A 22,397-nucleotide genomic window follows, 5' to 3' on the forward strand; every position below is an offset into this window, starting at 1 on the left:
CCACTGGCCTGTGTCCTTCAGAAGTATGACTCATGTACTGTACAGCTAGACATCTACTTTAAAAATGAAGATTACTAATTTCTATTATCTATCAATGAAAGTAATTAAGATTTTTAACAAGAGTTTTCATAGTCTGAATATTAAAGTAAAATTATCTTTTCCATGGTTCTAGTTGGTTCTGACAGATTAAATGAGGTAGAAGAAAGATCCATATATATATATATATATATATATATATATATATATATATATCTCATATGGCTTGGGTGCAACAGCTATAACTGACTACAAATTGAAATTAGTAGAAATCTTATGTGTCCTGTGGATGGACTTCACCTTGTTACAAGATCTGATGATTCCAACATACCTTAACAAGTTATAGGTGAACCATAGAATGGTCTCATGTAGTCAGAATATTCCCAACAATTTTTTAACAAAAGCAAAGAACTTGAAGAAATATGAGTCTGTATAATATGAAGCTAAATAAATAAATTCTTCCAAAGAAGAACCCTTTAATGAGAATTAAAGGTAGAATCAGTCCGCTTTTTCTGACATGGAAGTAATTCAGAAAAGCAGTGAAAACAGAAATAAAACAAAGCTTTTTCTAAGACTTGAAACATTTGCTACCCAAATTCCCCTTCATACTGCTGACCAGATCTTTAACTATTATTTAAAACAAGGCAGTCAGTCACCAAGTTTCACTTTAGAGAAACAGGTCAACAGACTGGCTTTGTGATGGTGGGTAATAAACTCTTAATGTAGATCTTCTCAAACCTCCTAGCATCTTTTTAACAGCCACACATTAATGCTTTGACTGTCTTATACAGAACAAAGCAAATCTATTTAAAACAGAGATCAGCAATACTTTAGCATTCCAGATACACTGTGCAAGTCTCCTGAAGATGCATCAACATGGACACTGTTCAGTGTAAAATATCTGAGCTGTTCAAATCAGGATGAATACAAAAATGCAGGTGTCCAGGGCTTCACAATCTAATGTGCAACTGCATTTAACAGTGTCACCAGTGCTTTATCGCCTGGAGAAATCCATCTTGTTTGTTATGATGAACTGGTGATCCCGCCTACAGTTAACTCACTTGTTCAGTAGGTTCAGTTTCAGTAATAACTCTTAATTCTGTTTCTGGTCCTTCTTGGTCTTCTGACTCCAGGGAATACTACTTATGTAGGATAAACAGAATCAAAGCGTGCTTCCTGTATTTGTCCTGCTCCTCAAGTGGTTCACGTGTCATTTCTGTCACCACTACACTCAAAATCTCTTGTACTTCATACAGTCCCGCCATCCAGGCAGCAGCCTATATTTTAAAGAGAGTAGCAAGGAAGGATTTCTGCTTTAAGAAATCCTCTCTTGTCTCTCATTGTTCTACCCAATTTGGGCTTCTTTAAGATGTTACTTTGCAAACACAATCTAGGAAGTCAAACAATATGCACTTTAAAGAGTTCTCATTTAACCTGGATTTTAATCTACACTTCCACAATTTGTTTTTAATCTTTGACTCTCTCATAAAAACAAAAACAAATTAAAAAGTTGGAAAGGCAACCATCTTATCCCAGAATTTCTGTTACCATTACCTCTTCAGCATTTCAGCATCCCTGTTGGTTTGACAACAGAGATATGAACTTCCCTCTCAATCCTACTTTCTCTGTGTAACATTTAAACATGACTTTCACCAAATTTGTCCTGGGACACAGCACCTTAAGAAGAATTAATGCTGAAGAGAACAGCTGGATTTACACCGGGGCCATCTGGTGAGTGCTTATTCCTGTAAGCAGAAGTGCCTAAGAACCATGAGTTACACAACTGCTCATTAACAGGATATATCCTTGTATGATTCCACTTTATAAGTCCTTAAATGCATAGATAACACAGCATAACCTCCAAAATCAAGTATGATTTGAGGGAACATCCCATAATCTTTTTTCTTAATCTCTTGTTTTCTCTGAGTATTAGGATACATCTTGGAAAATCCCCGTACAATATATATATATGAGCTCAGATGACAAATTGTCTACAAATTTTCTGCTGATTCATGTCTAGCTAAAGGGGAAACAAATCTGGAAGATGCAGATACCGCTATCTCCTCATCCCTCCGTAGGCAAGTTAAAATGCTTAGAAAACATTACTTTCCCCTAAAATGTATTTCCTCAGCAGCTTTACCCTTGTTATATTGCAACTAGGGGAAAAAAGGCTGCAGGGAGATCCTGAGCATGCAAACCACTCCTAAGGAATAGAAAAATTCAATACTTTTGCTCTTCAGATATTGTGCTTCAGTTCTCAAAAAGAGACTATTTAGAATATGTATTACTTATGTCTGTCATATCACATTGTAAATACTGTAAGAAATTACCTCTTTGCCTGCTTGTAAGGTTAATTTGAATTAACTTTTATAGAAAATATGCAACAAATTAACATTATTTACAACTTCAACTTCACCACATAAAACAGTTCAACAGTAGAATAACAATACGTAACATTTCCATAAAAGAAATGAAAAATAATTCAATTGAAACTGTATGAGAAATTTAGATCATTTCATAAGACAATTATCTATTTTGGAACTATTCTGGGGTCCTAAAAAATTTCGGTAAACATTTTTGAAGATCTTTAATGTATATGAATTATTAAAACCCTTGAAGTTATCTTCATTTTACAGGTGTTTCCTTAGCATAGCATTAGCATAGCATTTCTTACATTTATGTGACTAGAAACTAGCTCTGAAGTAGGAAAGGAAACATTTCTAACTATATCCTAAAAACACCCTAGTTACTTCTTTACAATTCTTGAAACTGAAAGTCAGCCTGTTTACCAGAAGAGATTTTACATTATCATCTCTTAGATACAGAAAACTATGGCGCAGTATTTTGAATTTTGGTTTTAGAAAATCATATTCAAACAAAGTAAAGTACAGATATTATTCAGTAGCTAGTTGCTTCAGATTAAATTGAGGAGTATGCAAAATACTAGAATTGTTTTTTACCTGATGACATGTGTCCCTCAAGAGAGAACCAGGACAATGCATCCTGGTTCTCTGAAAGTTAATGGATCCAAGATACTCTATATGAGGAAATTAATATAACATTTCTTGAAGATTTTACATAGTTTGAAGAAAAAAGATATGCCAGATAAATTTTATTGTGATAACACAAGTTGAACTTCATGGTAAAATTGTGTATGTTTGGTTGTTAAGCTAAATTATTTTTTTCCCTCAATATAAACTGACTCTGGAAGAAACACAATTTCCAAACTTCTTTTTGTCATGATACTTAAGGTTATTAAATGGAAATTCTATATATATTCAAGGCAAACACTTAGGACAAGATACTCTTTTAGGGAAAAAAAAAAAAAAAGCGGTTTTTTTTATGCAGACTTTATCTGAGAATTTTGTCTAAAAATCTCATTTTCAACTATCTTTGAATATTACTAGTAGAATGTTTGTTGCAATAATTTAACCATTCTACTTCTTGTATCTCGAAAATGAACTTCATTACATCATGGGTACATCATCACTCTGTTCAGAAGTAAGGATTACATTTTCAAAACTGCTTTTAATTTTTTTTTCTTGTTATTTCTGGTAATTATTTGCTGATTCCAGACTGTCAGTGAACTCTCTAGTAAAACAATGATTTCTGTCTGCAGGAGGAGGATAATATTCCTTCTGATGTATTACTAAAGAAAATATTATATTGCCAGACACTAAATCAGTATTAATACCTGTAACCAAAGACTTTGCTGCCAAAAAAAGACAGTCAGAAATCCAATAAGTTAGAAGGGCTACAGAGGTAATTTCACGTTTTAGTAACATTCTCACTACAAGTATTTCTGAAGCTTTACAAAAGAAACCTTCCTATGCTGAGACCACAATGTCCTGACCCTACTTTGATGAGCTTCATTGTGCAGAACCAGCTTTTACAGAATAATTGTGGTGTGCTACATATCCATCCAAATCCTTTATATATACTACTTGCAATACGGATGCTTGAAGTCACAGTTATATTCACTAAAATTAACTGCAAGAAATTATGTACTTAAAAAAAAAAAAAAAAGCAGTGCCTTGGGGAAATCTGATAGAGATACATAGTTTTTTTCTTGCGTGACAGATGGTAAAAATTCCTCAAAACCACAAATCTGTTGTTTAGGAAAAGGTTGATAAAGTGTCAGAATTTCCACTGATAACTTTGGGGCTGCTATCAAAGAAAATCAACCCATTTAATAAAAAAGAAGGACTACCAGAGCATGAACTGAAGAAAAGATACACAGTGCTAATACCACAGGCCTCATCATTACAGTCAGAATTATAACTGATAACAGTAAACTCTGGGTGAATCCTCCACCAAAGGCATGCCCTCCTAAACGATGGGGAGCAGCTTTTGGTGGCTGTCCCAGGAGGACCGTTCCCAAGGTGCTGCAGTACAGGACAGCTGGGCTGGGCAGGAGGCATGTGGGGCCAGGGGCCAGCCAGCTCTCCTGCCCCCAAGTCTGGGGATGCTTGGTGGCCTCTGAACCAGTCCCGTGAAGCAGACAGACAAAGGTCCTGATTCTTCATTTTGTATCCTACACATTTAAGCAGGCTCCATGCAAGCACTGCACTGGGACTTCAGGTCTATCCTTTCTACTTGTGTAGAGATTTTTCAAGGTCAATAGCTTAGCAAATTGATCTAGCAAACATGTTTCCATCTAGCTGGAACCATCTCTCTACCCTTGTTATCTTTCAAATGTGAATAATGTCCTTTTTGCGTTTATTCTGCCTGGCACAGAATTAAGTAGCACAAACTGCAGTCTGGTGTGATAAATTTTATCATAGATTATTATTCTCATTTCTTGGAGCTCCCTGACTATTGCAGCAATTCAATTAACTTCATATATATTCATATATATTTTCGAATGTTGCACTTTGGCACCCAGATATTTAGTACATATTTCCCAGTCAATTTTCTTTTTTGTTTTACGTAGTTTTCCTCATTTATTATTAGCATAACATCAGTTTCAGTACATCTTTGATAATCAACTCGAGCACAGTCGCACTATTTTATACATTGTTGTGCAGTTCAATAGCATCTTGGAACTTTACATCTTAAATTCAGATAAGAACTGTAAACAGAAATAATTGAGTCTACTATAAGATATAGCGACTCTGAACCAAAATTGACTAACAGTTTAACGATTCACATGTCTATACAAAGCAGCTCTGAAAGGAAAATATCTTCTATTACAAAAAGAATAAAAGGATTTAAGATAAATTGCAGTGATTACTCTGACTGGAAGTTGGTCAAGACAGCACCCAGGTGATTTTAAAATGTGATTAATAGAATGGTTACAATTGCTTAATTAAATATGGCTTTGATAAAAATCTTTTTATATACATTTTGATGTATATTTGATATATATGTGCTTGAAAAAAGATTTTTTTCTGGAAAATATTGCTTTCTGCAAAAGAATATTTAACTCATTGCTGTAAGAAACTCAAGACTTTGTGTTGTATTTAGTATTTTTTGTGGGGGTTTTCAGGTGGAAAAATATAATTTTCTGTTATTGAAAATCCCTTTTTTTCCAATAAACTCTAATAACTAATGAATATTCAGAGCTAAAATAGACTGTAATTTTTTGTCTTCCAAATTAATTGTAAAATTATAAGGTACTTTAACAACAGTTTATAATGTATTTAAACTCTGCTTTCTAGATATATGATTAACAGTAGAAGCTTACACAAAAACTAAGAAAATGGCTGACGAAAGAAAGTACCTGCTGAGAGGTAAAGACAGCCAGTATCAGACTACATTCAGATGTTTTTATTTCAGCCATAATCATGATATGTGAATTCAGTATTTATGTTAACCATAGTATTACATTTAAGAATACCCTAAATAGAGACATGGATATTCGACATTAAAAAATAAATTAGAAAAGCCTCAAAACCAAAATAAATTAAAAGCAAGTTTGAATTAAATTAAAAAGAAAGTTACAGCAACAGAAATCTTTTCTGAGTTTGCATATCATTGACTAAAGAATACTAGAAATCACACTAAACCACATCTGTATTCAAAGTCACTAAAGTACTTTTAACCCATCACCAAAATACAGTTTGATAAAAATTGAAGTGAAACATGTTTTCTAGATTACCATGTGTATAGAGTTCAAATCTAGAATTCTGAATTTATTTCATCTAGCTGCATTTCTAAGTCTTATAATTGAACTTTAAATCCAGAACTGCAACATCAGCAATTTATTCCGCAAAATTTTTATATTAAAAATACAATAAAATACTTGACTGAAAATATAAATGCTACCAGCACTATGGGCCAGAGAGACTCTCTCCCATTGAGTGGTAAAATTCCTTACATATCAAAATAAGCATGATTGATTAGGTAACCTGAGTGCTCACAGGCTGTTGAGAGGGACAGGACTTGTCCTTCCAGACTAGACAGATGGTTTAGCTGTCAAGTTTCTTATCCAAAAATAGAATTATTGACTAGTCCATGGGAAAATACAAAATCCATGGAACAGTCAATAACTAAATAGTTTCTTCATATGGAAAATTCTCTGTTAGCCTAATTGGTGTTTGATTTATTTCCTGAAGCAAAAAGCTTATTGTTGTGAAGGTGGGGAAAGGGAAGATGAAGGGACCCTATAAAACTACACATTTCTTCCCATTTATAAGCCTATCAGACTCTACTGGTTAGGCCCTTAGTTTTACAGGTACTCTGTAGAAATTAATTGCATGGAATATCTGCGTGTCGAATTATCTGTGTTAATTTTTGCCTTCTGAATGATTATTCAACATAGCTCCATTATAATTATTTTGTCTTTCCAAGTTTTATCCAGATATCTAAAATTTTAAAATTTAAACTGGTATGTTAAAAATAAACATATACAAAACATTTCCAATTTCTGCACTGTTTTGAGGGAATATGGATAGCTAACCCAGCCTCAATTTTTTATTCAGTATTTTGACTATTTCTTATTGCACCCTTAACAACACAAGTTGTAAGAAACAACTATAGGATCACAGACATATATTCATAATTATTAAAAATTATCAAATTACTACTGGTCATATCATGATCCTCCCAGAACTCCCAAACTCCCAGCCTAAATATTCAAAACCAATTGACAATTTGAAACCAACATAAATCAACTACAGCTTATACACAGTATGACTATCAAAGCTCTCATCATCCTATTAGCTTGGATGTTTGTTCAACTCCCCCTCCACCCCCTGCAAGGGTTTCAAGAAGAAAAGTAACAAGTGTTTCTGATAACAATATTTGCTGCTCTGTTTTCATTTTTAAGGAGGAGACAAGGGCATTCCCAAAACACCATTAAATAGAATGTTTCAATCAACAACACAGGTCAAAGGATACCATATGTAGCTGTACCAATGACACAACTACTTACTGCAGGTTTCAGAGGAAAAAGGCAGTTCTTGGACACTTTTGCACATTGCAACAAGACTGAGATTTAAGGAGATCTGTTTCTGATGTATTCAAACTCAACCTCTTCCACCTCCAGTGTTACACCTCTTACCTTCTGCACATTCTCTCACACAGGTAACCCACAAAGTGGTCTTGATTCATTGCTGAATCAAAGTGTCTCAGTCTGAAGAACTACAGCTTTTCAGTGTCTGCATGGCCCAAGGCCATTTCAGTTGCATCTACACTACTCAGATAAACAAAGCACAGGCTCAACTCTTCTTTTCCACAGCTTAATTTGGTTTTGGACTTGCTAACAGGTTGGAAGATCACAAAGTAGCATGCTAGTATGCCTAATACTACTAGTCTTTTACACCAAACACAGAAAATTATGCTCATATCTAAAACTACAATTGTGGGTTTTGATTAACAGAAACGGCAGCATTACATATATCTGATGACGTAGAAAGTTTCAGTCTTATCTATCATCAATATGAACCATTAAAGGTGGACCTGGAAAGTCCTCTTGGGTGTTCTGTGTTATTCTCACTTTGGTGTACTCGTCTACATTTGGCTAAATAATCTTGTCACCAGTTCTGCAAAAATTTCAGTTTTTATCTGGTCTTTTACCTCTTTTACACCAGCTCTGTTCCTTGTTGCTCTAATATACTATATTTCTAATTACTAATTACTGGCTAATTGCTATATTATATAACTGATTTCTCTGCCTTTTAAAGGTCATTATTTTCTTCTAATAAAACAAATAAAATGAGCCTCATGATACTTTGAGGTTTAAACGTGTGTCAGATAGTTGCCAGTCTGTTTTACCTTTGTTCCTAATGAAAATAACGATTTTTTACTATTGTAACTCCTACATAAATCCAGCCCCCTTTAGTGTGGCATTCAACACTTTCAGTTGCTCAGATCCTTCTGTAGTGGCTAATATGGACTGAGTGGATGGAATTCTCTCTTGATTATACAATGATTTCACATTGTTTGCAAACGCTTCTAGGGCTCTACATACAAAAAACATCTTCTCTCTTCTTTCTCAGTAGCAACAAAGGTTTTCAGCTCTCTCCAGTCTATCCACTGGGCACATTCCAGTCAAGGGGCAAGGAGAGAAGAGTGTCATGATTGCTCACACCCTTTATCCTTTGTTTGTTAGCAGGGATTTCTGAATCTAAGCAGTGGTGGGAATCGCCAGAGGAAGGAGTTACTCACCAAGCATAGCAGTATTAATTTGGTTGCCAGAAGAGCTAATGGCAGCAGCACCAAGCAAGAAGCAAGGCAGGGAGGTTCAAAGAGGTTTTAAGAGGTAGTTTGGGAAATTACTTCAAAAGCCAGGTCTACCAAGTGCAAACAAATTGAATCTAGCATGCTGCTCACTCATCTCTGGGCCCCACCTTAGCCCTTCTATCTTCACAGTGCATCTCGTTTAAACACTTAAGATCTGGGAAGCTTAGTTTTTATGCAAAACAATAAACTAGTCCTAGAAGGTTATTGAAGAAAGTTACATAAATCAGGCTACTGTTGCAGAGTAATGGTAAATGGCTATTTTTTCATTTGGTGAAACATTCTTGTGCTACTGTGCTTTATTTAATGTAATACCAGAACTCAGATTTTCCTGACTTTGGTATACATCCTATTTAGTACCAGTCTTACCAGTACTCAATATTCAGAAATAAATAGTTGTTCCAATACCAGAAATACTTTAACCTAATCCTTATTGCCCACACTGTTTTTCCTCTCATGTCTCCTTAGTTGTAAATATTTTTGTATGAAAATCAAATATATTGATTCCTTTCCTTATATCTGTGCGGCAACCATACTTAAGCAACTTCTGCATTTAAGGAAATAACTCTTTTACACAATATATTCCCTGCCAAACTCATGTATACAAAATATTATGGAAGCAGAATACTTAGTTTTCCAAAAATAACGAGGTACGTGTATGAATAATAAAAATACACTCTGCAGTTTTATCAATCATGAGGAAAAAATATAAGCGAAAATCAATCTAATATGCCAGCAGCTTCCAAGAATACAGATGTCTGGAAGAAAACCTTTCCCACACGCTTCTTAGTGTATGACTATGCACCACAGAAGTGTATGCACCTTCCTTTAAAGCCTCTAGTACTGACGTCCAGAGGTAGAACAAAACTAATGGGGTATAATAGAGGATTCCTATTTTAATATTTTAATATAGCTTCTACTGTTATAGCTTTTGCTTTCTCAGCAAGGAAAGATATTTTTCTTAACTCAAAGTAATCATGAGAGACATACAGTTGCTGTTGACTTCCATTTAAAGAAAGAAATAGAATAGAAAAGTAAAAGAAAATTCCATGTGCTCACTTTCCTGAATGTCACTTAATGACTACTTAATGACATTTTTCTCAGGCATGGCACACTTGACTGCCTGCTTGTGCCATCTGACAAGATTTAAAAAAACAAAGTCACTGTACAGTACACATAACATGAGATTTCAGTCAGCATTTGACATCTGTGTTTCAGTTCATGATTCCAGAAGCATTTTTGTAGAAATTAGATAGATAAATTATACTTACTAATTTTCTGCTTCTAGATAATATAAGGACTTAATTAAGAGGAATTGAAGCAGTGATAGTAAAAAAGTGAAGACAGAACTCTTGTATGGCTTATGAGAATTATGGTTCTCATATGGCTTTAAAACAATTTCAAGAATGCATTTCAAGTTAATACATATAGGTGAATATTCAGTGTCTAGTTCCACAAGTTCATTGATAGAGTAAGTAACTCATTTTCAAATACTGAAACTACACTTTGGCACAAAGAGTAAATTAACTGTTTATTTCTGGAGACAATTTGTTTGATATGTTCAATAAATAAATCACCACATTCATAAAATAATTCCATTTATAATTTTCCTCTTTAATACATTCCAATATTACTGAAGATAAAATTTTTATAAAAAAGATAAAATATGTAGAGTGAGGTCCAATAATATGGTGTAGGTGAAATGGAAAAACAAGGTAGATAATGTTTCCTTAGGTGGTTATATTATATCCAGCTCCTTCACATGAAAGCCCATTTATTCTCTTTATGCCATACCAGTCCTACTTCTGACTCAAATTTCAGTCAAGCATTGAGAAAGCAGGAGAATTAGCAGAATACGTCTGGTTATACATACAATACATAGAGTTGTATTTTTGTCGTACATATAATCATAACACTTATGCTAATTTCTAAAAGTTAACACCTTTCAAAACCGACAACAGACACACATGAAAATAATTTTGCCATAAGTGTCAATGTAAAAGAAGCATCTAAACATGACAGTATACCAAGTCTCTTCTACACATTAATAAAAATACCTATGCCTTCTGTAGTAAAAACTACATTTATAAAATATCCTGTATTTTACCCATGTAAAAAATCATGCAGCACATCCGCAGGGTTTTTAAGTATTTTAAGTCACTTTCACAGTTCTTTCTTTTGTCAATTCTGTTTTCATTAATAGGGTTTTTGATTTTGTCATGGGCTTTCCTAAAGCTCTCACTCTAGTTTTCCACACTGAAATGTTCATACAAGGAAGTAATTATATCAAGTATATTAGTCTACATTATCTATAAAACTAATAAGACTTAACAAATTTGATGACTTATTTTCAAATATTAAATGGCTTAGTTTACAGTAACTTTGCCAATCCTTGAAGCAAGGTACTACATCCTGGAAATAAAAGTCTAAAACAGACTTCTCTTCCTCAGCTTTTATAGGTCAGAAGTCTTGTGTTTTCCACTTATAATCTGACCTCAATTAATGAAGTCTTTTAGAGGACACTAAATTATTTTTGTATAATAGAAGTTTAAATTGAAAATATCTTGATTATTTTCATTAACGCACTGTATATGACATGACCCTGTTCTAGATAGCAGGAAATTTTGGACTGTATATTTGAGGCTATACTACTACGCAAGGATTCATATTTTTGGCAAATTGCCATAGCAGGGGTGGAAGCTTTTGTTGATGTATAAAATACCTTTCCAAGAGCTAAACTGCCACTACTAAACTAAGTAACACTATATCTTCCAGTCTTCAGTAGATCAAGATAACCCTATGTTCAACAATACGAAAGTCATTAACAGGTTTCAATAGCTCTCATTCCATCTGTCACCCAATAAACCTCTTTCTTCCTTCTCTTTGAGTTTTTAAATCATGGCCGTATTGTTCATTCCAATGGATAATTACACTGCCACTTTTATTTGCTTTAACTTGTCCTCTTTAAATTTAATAAAGAACACTCTGTTAAGGGGTTTGCTGCACATTTCCAATAGTTTTATTATAGACACACAAGAAACTTTTACTATCACTATTCATCTATTACTTTCTAAAAGGATATTGGGTATTTCAGTTTAGCATATTTTGTTGCTTTTCAAAACAAAACTCCCTTGCCTTAGAATGATAATCTTGTTCCAGCCTGGAATCTGATCCTGCTACCTGTTTGTACTTGCTCATTTTCATTTGGCGATTCCTCTCTTCTACATCCATTGCACCTGTTAAATTAAAAACAAACAAAAAAAGAAAATAAATACACAAGCAGTCCTCAGTTCCAAATCTAAAGTTATGATCGTGGATGTTTTAACAGAAAGAGATGAAATCTGATTTACTTAAATTACAATGTATATAATTTTAGTTTCTGAATTACAGTTCCCCAGAAAACCAAAGTTGTAAGAGAAGGAAAATAGTAGATAAGTAAGTATTTCAGCAGAATCTTAATGTGTTGTATTATCTACACAATTCAAATGAAACCAAGTTTGTGGAAGAAATGAATGTAAATGGAACACAATGTTTCCATAGAATAGAATTTTACTATTTCAAAAATATTCAAGAGAAACTGATTCTTTCATTTAAAAAAGGAATGGGTGGAGATCCTGGTTCTGCATTTGTCATAGTGTGATATACCAAATTACTAATCGAGTAACAATCATAGGCTAGCAGACCTTCTGTTTACCATTCGAGCATATTTGTAATATGCTTAAAACAGTTTAAAGATGTCTAAAAGTATGTTAAAGAGCCACCCAGTGGCATCCCCATATTACATTCTAACGACACACAACTTCAAGAATTATTTTAGGATTCACTCTTGGACCAAATACATGACTAGTCTCAGTTAGTGATGGATTCTTACTACATGGTTCAGGCAGCAGCCAGTTTCAACCAACTGGTACTGTAACACCACAATTTACTATGTAAAATAATGAGGAAGTGAGTGCCAAAGCTGAGGTGGAAAAGTGAGAAAAGAAAAATGAGAGGAAGATAACATCCCAGAATGAAAAAAAAATCTTTTCAAACAAAAAGAATGTTATGTATTATAAACACACAGGCTTGATTTTCTTCCACTTAAACATGGTATAAATCAAGAGTAATTAATTATCCACTGGATACTAAAAAGTATCCATTTTGACTGACATTTGTCTTAAAATTTCCATAATTTTAACACAAAAGTTGTCTAAAATTTCAGAATCCCACTAGTCATAAATGGAAGTTTCTGTACATTATATGTGTTGAACAATCTAGACTTTATTTATGGAACTAAGATGGGAATATTAGATTCCAGTGCACTATATAAACCTGTTTTAAATGCTAAACCTGAGTTCTATGTCATAATCTAATAGTAAAGTGGGGCTTTGCACAAGGCCTCTGCTGGGGCCTCTGAGCTTTGTATTTTCTTTCTTGACAACACTAATGGTAGTAACACATACCATGAAACCTGCCAGCTACATCTTGTGGCACTTCATAGGAAATCTGGAAGGGTCAGGATGAAAGGAAGGGAAAATGTGCTAAGGCTAAACAGTACTGTTATTTATAAATCCTCTGGCTTCTGATTTTTGTATTCAAACTCTCCATCTTTACTCCCTACAAACAACATGAACGAAAAGATGTCATCAAAACTTTTTAAGAGAAATGTAAATCAAGAAAAATTAATGAAACGGAGGAAATGGTGTTTTATAGGGAGAAACAAAATTAAAAAGATAGCAGCAGATGAAAATTTCTAATAAAATACAGCTAGCTTTTCCTATCACAATTTTCCTCAGCAATTACAGGCCCCAAAGCAATATTTGCCAATTTATCATTAAGATGCAGTGGTTTTTTTAAGGATCTAGTTTCAAAAGCTCTAAAGATATATTTATTCCTCTTGGAAAAAAAAAAAAAAAAAAGAAAAAACAACTTTAAACTGGAAAGTTATATTTTTCTTTTTTCAATAACAGAAGTAACATGTAAGTGGTTTTGAAGTAAAATACACTAACTTGCTCAAAGAAAGAAATAATCTTTTGCGGAAATCATGTCTGCAAACTCACTTGTCATTCTTCAATAACATAACAAAGGAGACATTTTTCACCAAAAGAGATATTTTGTTAATTTTTCTTATGTAGTTTTCTTACGAAATCATCACATATGTTCTTTGTTCTCAGATATTCTGTCAAATTTCAGAAAAATTGAAGAAGTGATGAAATAACACCATTAGAGGATACATTAGAAATTTCACAATTATTTGTGAAAAATATTCATTCCTATCTATGATCAGCTGGCAAAGCGAAAGTTAGGTTTCCATAAATTCCAATTGCCTATGATCTGCAAAATCAAGCACTCTGAAATATGCTGTTGAAAAGGGGAGTATAACACAGAAGCCCTTGGTGTGAGTGCTCTGTAGCAAAGTAAGCAAAACTGGTGGCTCATTTAGTCCCAAGAGAAAAACAAGACAGCAAAATGGAGGAAAAAAAAAATTTCCATAAAATCTTATTCAAAGAAAATCTAACTTGTTATGTGTTTTCTGAAACTGCCTTTAACAAGTGAGTGAATTCAGTTATATGCAAAATGAGGGACTCCTGAGGGCAGTGGAAAGTCATAATGCAGATGAGTTTTGGTTCTACTATGCATGGAACTGACATGCAGAAAGAGTGAGCAGAATTACTGCTGCAGGCTAATCTCAGTGTAATTTAAACCAGATGCAGCTGTGATCTGGACAGGAGTAGGAAAGGTTGAGCGTCTCACAGCACTTTCTGTTCATGTGGTCCAGCCAGCATGCACGTCACACATTTACACTGGTGTAAATGCAGGGCTATCATCATCTCCGCTTCTGCTGGCAAACCTATAATTAGCTGAAAACTATGTGTGGGGATGTAGCAGGAGCAGAAATTTCTTCCAGAGTTCAGTAGTTGTCCAGGTACATTTAGGAAGCTTTGGCTCCTAACACGATTTTGGCAACCAAGTCTCAGCATCAGTCCTATACTAAGGACTCCACTGTCATCAGGAGGTGTACATGGAGTCTGTGTAGACAAATCAGAACTCAGCTGAATCTAACTAGTAGTTATGAATAGTGGTGAAAATGTAGGAGTATAAGCTTTCACACAGGTAGCACAAGGCTGACAGCCCTTGTGTTACTCAGGTCCTTAGCTAGAGCCCAGCACACCACATTTTCAGGACTATAGAGACTGACACTAGAAAAATTAAAGCTACTTGTGATATACTTTGATGTACTGCCATGATGTACCAAAGCGTATGCAAGCAAATTTTGGCCAGGCAGAAGTGAGTTCATTTGGATATTTCTGCCTTAATCTCCTTCCAGAATTTTGCTTCTAGACAGTAGCTCTGTCTCCAACAGCAACACCCAGTGAGGCACTCAAACTTCAGCCACAGGAACACAAAAAAATAAGAAAGACTGATAGAAGAACAAAGCCTGGTGTTGCTCACCGTACACAGCTGGGATCATTACAACATTTGGAGTTTTGCTTATTTTGAACAACTCTCTAACATTAAAAAACCCATGGCCTGAAGGTTAACTCAGTGAAGTTTTCATCAGCACAGGAAAATTCCTAGCTGACAAACAGCCAGCTGCTGATTCAATGCCAGTCATTCTCCGTATTTTGAGAAGAGGGTGTGCTGAGGGAAAGCAGCACAACTACAATGCAAACACAGTCCCCAAATGCTAGATTAAGGTGCCCAAGTAGTGTGCACGGCAACCCTGTAACCTGCCCTTCCCACAGATCCATGAGGACTGTAGTGAGAGACTAATTTGTGCCAGAGTTTAGCACTAGTGACTAAAGTAAATTAAGCCTTAGGCTGCATGAATTGGACTTTAACCTTTGTTTTTATCTATGGAAATGTAACCAGTAGATAAAGAGGTATAAGTAAAACTTTAACTACATGATATTCTGTAACCAAAGATAAGGAAATGTCTCAAGACACAAATGAAAAGGGTGCCTGGAGGTGACAGAAGCAAATAAGAAGAGAAGATCCCAGACACCATGAACAGGACTGGATGAGCTGAAGTGTCATCAGGAAATCATGTGGCCTACAGAGACTGTAAAATCCAGTAACAATCGACAGGCGGGGCCCCTCTTCAGAGGCACCCAGCTCGAGCTGTAACTACTACTGCATATTAAACATAGCAGAAGAAGGAACCCTGTTTGATTCTTTTATTAAAGTAGAACCTAGGCACAAGCCCTGCTGAGGTGGCATCAGCAGAATTCCTACCATGGTCTAGGTGGCAGCTGTATAATAACTGCAAGAGGACTCAGGGCAGGCACTAGAATCACTGCTCCAGCTTTGAATGCAAACCTTTATTTTTATGTTTTAACTTGAAATAAGATTCAGCTACTAAAGCTTTCCTCATAACTGAAAACTAAATGTTTGTTTCATGTTAAAAATTTTAAGGGGCTGTAATCAGTGGTGTGGTTAATACCTAACTTTTCCTGACCTCAACTGCTCATAAAGACACTTTTCAACAAGGAGATAAGCAATCATTCAATTCAGCTGGAGCTAAAGACTTTTATTTGCTCTTCAGGACAAACACTGTTTACTCTTTAGGATGACTCTTCAGCTGATAGCCTGTGGTCCACACCAGAGACAAAAGGGACAACAAAATGGCCTTATCAGCCACCTTAGCCTAAGGCAAACCTACCTATCTAAAAAAAATAAAAACAGCTGGGAGCTGTGTTCTTTCATTCATTCTTTCACTGCTTTCTCTGGCGGGCATCATTAAACTGTTCTAGCTACTATAGATGGTCGCAATGGTGATGTGTTTGGAGGAGTTTGCTGTACACAGTGGGACTTCTGCGGCACAGAGTGTAAAAGGGAAATCTGGGGTACGGAAGTAGAGTGAAGTTTCTCTTAAAATATTAGGACGGATTTAGTTTTGGATAGTCAGGAAAAAAAGGGGATATAAAATTTGGGAGGCACCGCAGCTCAGGCAGGGAGGAAAACCAGTGATGAAGGGACTACAGAAACACTGAGATTTTGGAAGTCAAACCTGTAATAGAGAGGAAAAAGTCAGTGTGCAGGTGAGCACACTCTGTGCTTGGAGTGTGGAGGACAGAACAGAAGTCTTACAGTGTACAAGAGCCTTTTTTAGCTTCGCATTTCTCACCCTAATTTGACTTCCTTAAAAAAACAAATGAAATGTATTTGGGAAAGCCCTTTCTCAGTTTCAATTTCCTAGTGCCTATTTTGAAATCCCCCAAATACATCAAAATTGTGATTCAATCCTATGGCACACATTTGCTTAAGCATAATAGATCAAAGAACTTGAGGGCAAAAACATGAAAATATTTTAAATAAGTCACCCTACCTGTATCCCCATTCTCTGGATCTGCTTTCTTTTCTTCTATAAACAAATGAAAGCAATATGTAAAACAAAAAGAGGGGGGGAGAGAAAATGCAGAAATAATAATAAAAGTAATATAAAACATGCAATAAAAAAAAGAAAAATGGATAAATCCCCCCAAATTAATTTAATTTGAAGAATTTAGTCAACCAACCAAGTATGGTGCTCTACATCCAGGGGCACACTCACTGCATGCTAGCGTATACCTTTGTACAATCTTACTGAAAACTTACTGGAGGGAACACATGGGTATTTTGTGCACTTCCAGAATCATTACCACACTCAACACAAAAGAGAGCAAGGCAGGTTTCAGACATAGTTACTTTACAGTTTCCTTTAATAGGATGACACAAAAATAAAAGCAAAAAATTTGCTTGTGCTGGGTGTTTTATGCAGTGCACATACAATACGCACTCTAATTGTTCAAGCGTAAAAATTGAATGTGTCAGAATCATTTGCAGTAATTACTTTAAATCTCCATTGGTTTAATCAATTCTCATAGCTTCTACAGGTTAAAAGGTTTAATCACGATACTACTGTAGCTTGTCTTAGAGTTAAAAAATTATGAACAAAAAGACACTAACAGCTATACTCAGAACCTAGTTCATGCACATAAATCCAGCTAACTGATGCCAACAAATAGTCTGAATGCATATCAAAGGTTGTAAATGGCTCAGGGCATTCCTCTGTCACAAAGAAATGAAAATACATTGGATCCCTGTCAAATAGTTTGGCAGCCCAAAAATACTGCACTCTGGAATCCAGGCTTAGTAATTAATGTGAAAGAATTTAAAGTCAAATGAAATCTACTTTAATTAGAAATATATTAACTTTTAAACAGACTCTCTGTTTCTTTTTCTTACTATAAGCCAAAATGATATCAAATTCAATTAAAACAATGTCATGAATATGAAGCAATAGCCTCCAAGTTAAAAACCAAAAATAGCATGCATTATTAGAATTAAATATTTTTCCAGAATTATTGGTTCTTGAGGGTTGCTCACAAAACTAGATCTACTTTATAGTACACAGACTGAAGAGGGAAACAGAACTCTTATATTTTAAGGAAATACCATTTTGTACATCGGTATCAAAGCAGAGGATGAAGTCATACTTAAAGGGAAATCATATCAGGGCAAGGTAGAATTGTAAGAAAGAAAAATATGCTCCTGCAGAGAGAATAAATGATGTGCCACACTTTGATAGGATCTGACACCCCATCCTGTGTGGGATCAAGGTTGTTCTGGTGGCAATTCCTAGTGGAACTGTTAGACAAATTAATGGGAAACAGATATAGCAAATCACAAGAATACACTTTTGGAAATCAGCAGGTACCAAGTGGGTTCTTGAAACCTCTCCCATTTCCAAGCCTTTCCTGTCCCATATTGTACACAGCTGATAAATAAGGTCTTTTTCATTCTTCTGCTTTGATCCTTGGGTAGCCTGGCCTATATTACTTATGTGGGTTGTGGATATTGTTAGGAAAATATCAGAAAGAGAGAGATAGTTGTGGGTGCTTTTCAAGCTTTCAAATTTTTATTTTTTATTTTTAAATTGCTGTCACCAATATAAAAGCTACAAATACAACACTGCCTCATTACTTTCTAAAGCAGAAAGCAATTTGATAGCAATACCATTGATTCAACATAACGCAAAATAGATGACAGTGAAGTCGTTAAAATACCCTTGAGTCTGAGCTCAGACAGAATGATGACATTTCTAAGTTATTTCATACTTATAGTGAAAAGAAATCTTTACTTTGCCTGAAATATCACCTTAATACAGAAATCTAATACTATATAGGAAAATTCCTTTTTTAAAATGCCTTGTCCATTCATCCATACGTCTGAATGCCTTTCAACCATGAGTCTTCAAATAAGGACATTGTCAAAATAAGGGAAACTTGAAGCCTGTCCAACTTTCACTTGTTCTTGGTCCATGTTTAAAAAGTATATAGAAAAATATTTCCAAATTGACTTATAGAAAAGAATACCATAGTATTAGCAAGCATAAAATTCTATTAGATTCCTGAATTTTAAAAGTGTAACTGAAGTGCTGTGACATTTATTACAAAGCTCTACAATAAATAAATCCTTTAGATTTTTACAAGAAAGGTCATCATAGTAGATCCTACTCTCCAAACTGAGGTCTTGGTTGTATTGTGAAGAGCTGAATGAAGAATGAAGACTGAATTGAGAGAGATCTCACTTGGGTGGGAAGCAGCAGAACTGAACAATATCGCTATTGACCATTGACCAAATAAAACAGTGATAGCTTCTCAACAGCAAAGATCTTCACAGCAGCTATGGGGCTAGTCATCTCCTCTTAAAAGAATTCAGAACAGGTTCAGAATGTTGATACTAAAGTAGTTAATGCTTTAGTATTAACTGTTCCTCCAGTTATTAGGTGTTAGGTTATTAACCTGTTCATTATGTTCATTATGTTCAGTTATTAGGTGTTAGGGCTGTAAAAGCCCTAATGTCTTGAAAATGCTGAAAACCAATAAATCACCATGAGATGATTTTAAAATGTCTCAAACTGAATAATATGACAAAGCCACTTGTCATTCCTAAAAATCGTTGTCTATTTCTATTTACAAGATTTCTTCAATATCTTCACATTAGTCAGTATTTTTCTACATCACTTGAATTAACCTTGGTTTACAAAGTGAACAGCTTATATTGTATCCTGTGGTGTAATTATCTCAATTTAAGAACTGAAGTTTTTCAGAATTAAACAATTTGGAGAAAAAAAAAATTGGCACTTGCATAAGGGTGACATTTCTGTACATTACAGAGAATAACTGTATGTTTTCAGCTTAACTAGAATACAGATATATTGATGTATATTGATGAAATACAGAGATGAACTATAGGCATAAAGACATTGAAATGCTGAAAGATACTCTCTGAAAACCTTCTTACACCATCACAGTTGACATTGCTATTATAATGACCACTGACATTTCATGAAATAGTAGACACAGCCATGTTCCCCTGATCTTGTAATGGTCTATTCTTTCTAACAGGTACTAATATATCTAATAGGTATCTAACAAACTAACATGTATCTGGAAAATAAAACAAACAGAAAATAATTATAATCAAATGACTCATACTAGAGCGAACTTAACAAGAACTAAAACTAATTAAAAATGGCCTTATCAGCTCTATTTTCTTGGAAATGCCTTAAATCAATGAACTCTGCTATTCTGATGGGAACCTGGAGGTGCCATGGCCAAAGCACCCCGGCCGACTTCATCCACCTCACCCTAAGAAGCCCCATGGAGCAGGGACCCCAAGTCCCTTGGAGCAGAACATGACAATTTCCATACATATCCAAATAGAATAACAGTTCCACAGAAGAAACAAGATAGCAGACTTCTCCCTAGCCATGGCTATTGATGGCAGTGTTGGAAAATTGCTCAGAATTTGCTGGCTTCCTTGTGAGGATAAGAAGAGGTTGATTTTGCAGCCTTAAGGTTACAACTGGGAGGTGCTGGGTATAATAGTGTTCCTCCCAGGGTTTCTTCCTTCACTCACAGCTGACTGCCCCAAACTTGAGGTTAGAGCCTGGTTCTCTCTTGAACTGCTCTCCTGCAATAACTTTTAGCTTTACAGGGATCAGTTCAACAGGTTGGCTCAGGATAGTACCTGGGATCCAGAAGAAAGAGATTTGCATCAGCTCAGACTGAGACCTAAAATAAACCTGGACCTCCTTGCTTTGAAAGAAATTGCAGCCTCCAACACTGGAAGCTGTGCATCCTATTACAACAGAGAGACATGGAACAGCTTGTTTGTCTCTGACTTTAGGAGTAAGACAGGACAACAGCATTAAATGTTTTATGCTTCTATTTTTCATATTTGCAAATACTTAAAATCAGCAATATGACTAGGGATTTTATTTATAGAATGGATAGATAGCTTCTTAAGTGCTTTATTAAAAATTAAGCTTCTTTTTTCAAAGCAATGCAAATTGTTAAATAACATTTTATTTTAAAAATCAAACGTATACTTAGGACCCTAACTTTTGGTAAGTACCTTTAAAAATGCTAGCCAAATTTCTTACTAGAGATCTCTCTTGAAATGCTATGTATGAGAATAGAGGAAAATCAAATTTATACAGAAAAATATTTCTGAAACAATATTCTTCTCAAAATGAGCAAAGGAAACAAGATTGTCTCCTAAAAGCAAAATCTAAAAGTTATGTGCTCTGAACATCAAAACTTGTTAGTTAGAGGTCTTGCACTCAAAGGATTACATTTCCTCCTATTTCCAAAGCTGTTCAGTTCCAATTCTACCTCTTAGAAATTAGTCCTAAATTGTGTCATTCTGGCTGACTACAGCGTGAAAAATATAACTGCCTAACTGCTACAGGTCTAGAAAAAAAAAAAAAAAAAAAAAAAATCTATCAGGTGATGTGTGATATAAATGGCTGCTGATCTTCACTCCAGGGCTTTATGTCCAATCAGTAACAAATACAAAAAAGTGACTGATGCAGCAAGCAAGGCCTTTCCAAGAAGTCTGTGATCCACATGATCAGATCACAGACTGAATGAAAAGAATATGCCTGATAAATAGAGAAATATGGAACAAAGAAAAAAAAGAAAGGTTGCATAAGTGGTTTTATATTACTGTTTAAATGAGATTGAAGTGTCAATTACGGTCCTTACAAGGGAATGCTAGAATGAAGACAATTTCGGTTAGCCAGCTTCCTAGTGGGGGAGCATGGCTTTGCATTCCTGTTTTCTATTTGAGAATTGCTTGATGGTTTTGTTGCGGTTTTTTTTCTTCTTGGCTTCAAACTTGACACACTAAACAAAGACTGAAACCCAGGGGACATTTCTCATCAGTTAAACTAATTTTTATCACAATGCTTTAAACCATGTTAACAATGTTACTTTGGATTATTTCAGAATAAAATGGCACTACTTAGTAAAAGAAATTAAGAAGATGGTGTGGTGAGCTAGAAAGTTAAAGAATCTCTAGAATCACAGTTTCATAAATTGACGGGGTCAGCTCAAGTCTTCATCACTAGGGATATAACAGTGCAACTGGTAAAGGACAAAGGTCTTTTGAAGCTAGGAAGCTCTATTTTGTATGTTTATTGAAGTAATGATTAGGGATATGATCAGCTTTTTTTTTTTTTTTTTAATTGCATGTGGATACTTTTCCAAAGTGATTGCAAAGTGACTTTTGCAGGGTACTCTGCTGTTTGTCCTTGCTGCCTCATACAAAGGTGTACATACATTTTGTTGGCTTTTGAAAAATACTGAGCACCTACATGGAGAAAGGAAGAAGGAAAGAATCACAGAATCAATTAGGTTAGAAAG

General features: G+C 34.9%; 1 protein-coding gene across 50 annotated transcripts in view; it reads right to left on the reverse strand.

Annotated features, from left to right (window-relative positions):
- RIMS2 (regulating synaptic membrane exocytosis 2) overlaps positions 1-22,397 on the reverse strand; it is a 489,731-nt gene that overhangs the window by 81,912 nt on the left and 385,422 nt on the right. For 29 of the 50 annotated variants that reach the window (XM_074898586.1, XM_074898596.1, XM_074898556.1 and 26 more), the window contains 2 exons: positions 17,030-17,065; positions 11,854-11,954 (listed from right to left, as the gene is read on the reverse strand). In XM_074898586.1, coding sequence (XP_074754687.1) covers positions 11,854-11,954; positions 17,030-17,065 — 137 coding nt within the window. The remainder of the gene's footprint in view (positions 1-11,853; positions 11,955-17,029; positions 17,066-22,397) is intronic. The other 21 variants (XM_074898600.1, XM_074898591.1, XM_074898608.1 and 18 more) reach the window with 4 other exon arrangements.

The sequence above is a fragment of the Athene noctua genome, chromosome 2 (assembly GCF_965140245.1).
Source record: "Athene noctua chromosome 2, bAthNoc1.hap1.1, whole genome shotgun sequence".
Lineage (NCBI taxonomy): Eukaryota > Metazoa > Chordata > Aves > Strigiformes > Strigidae > Athene > Athene noctua.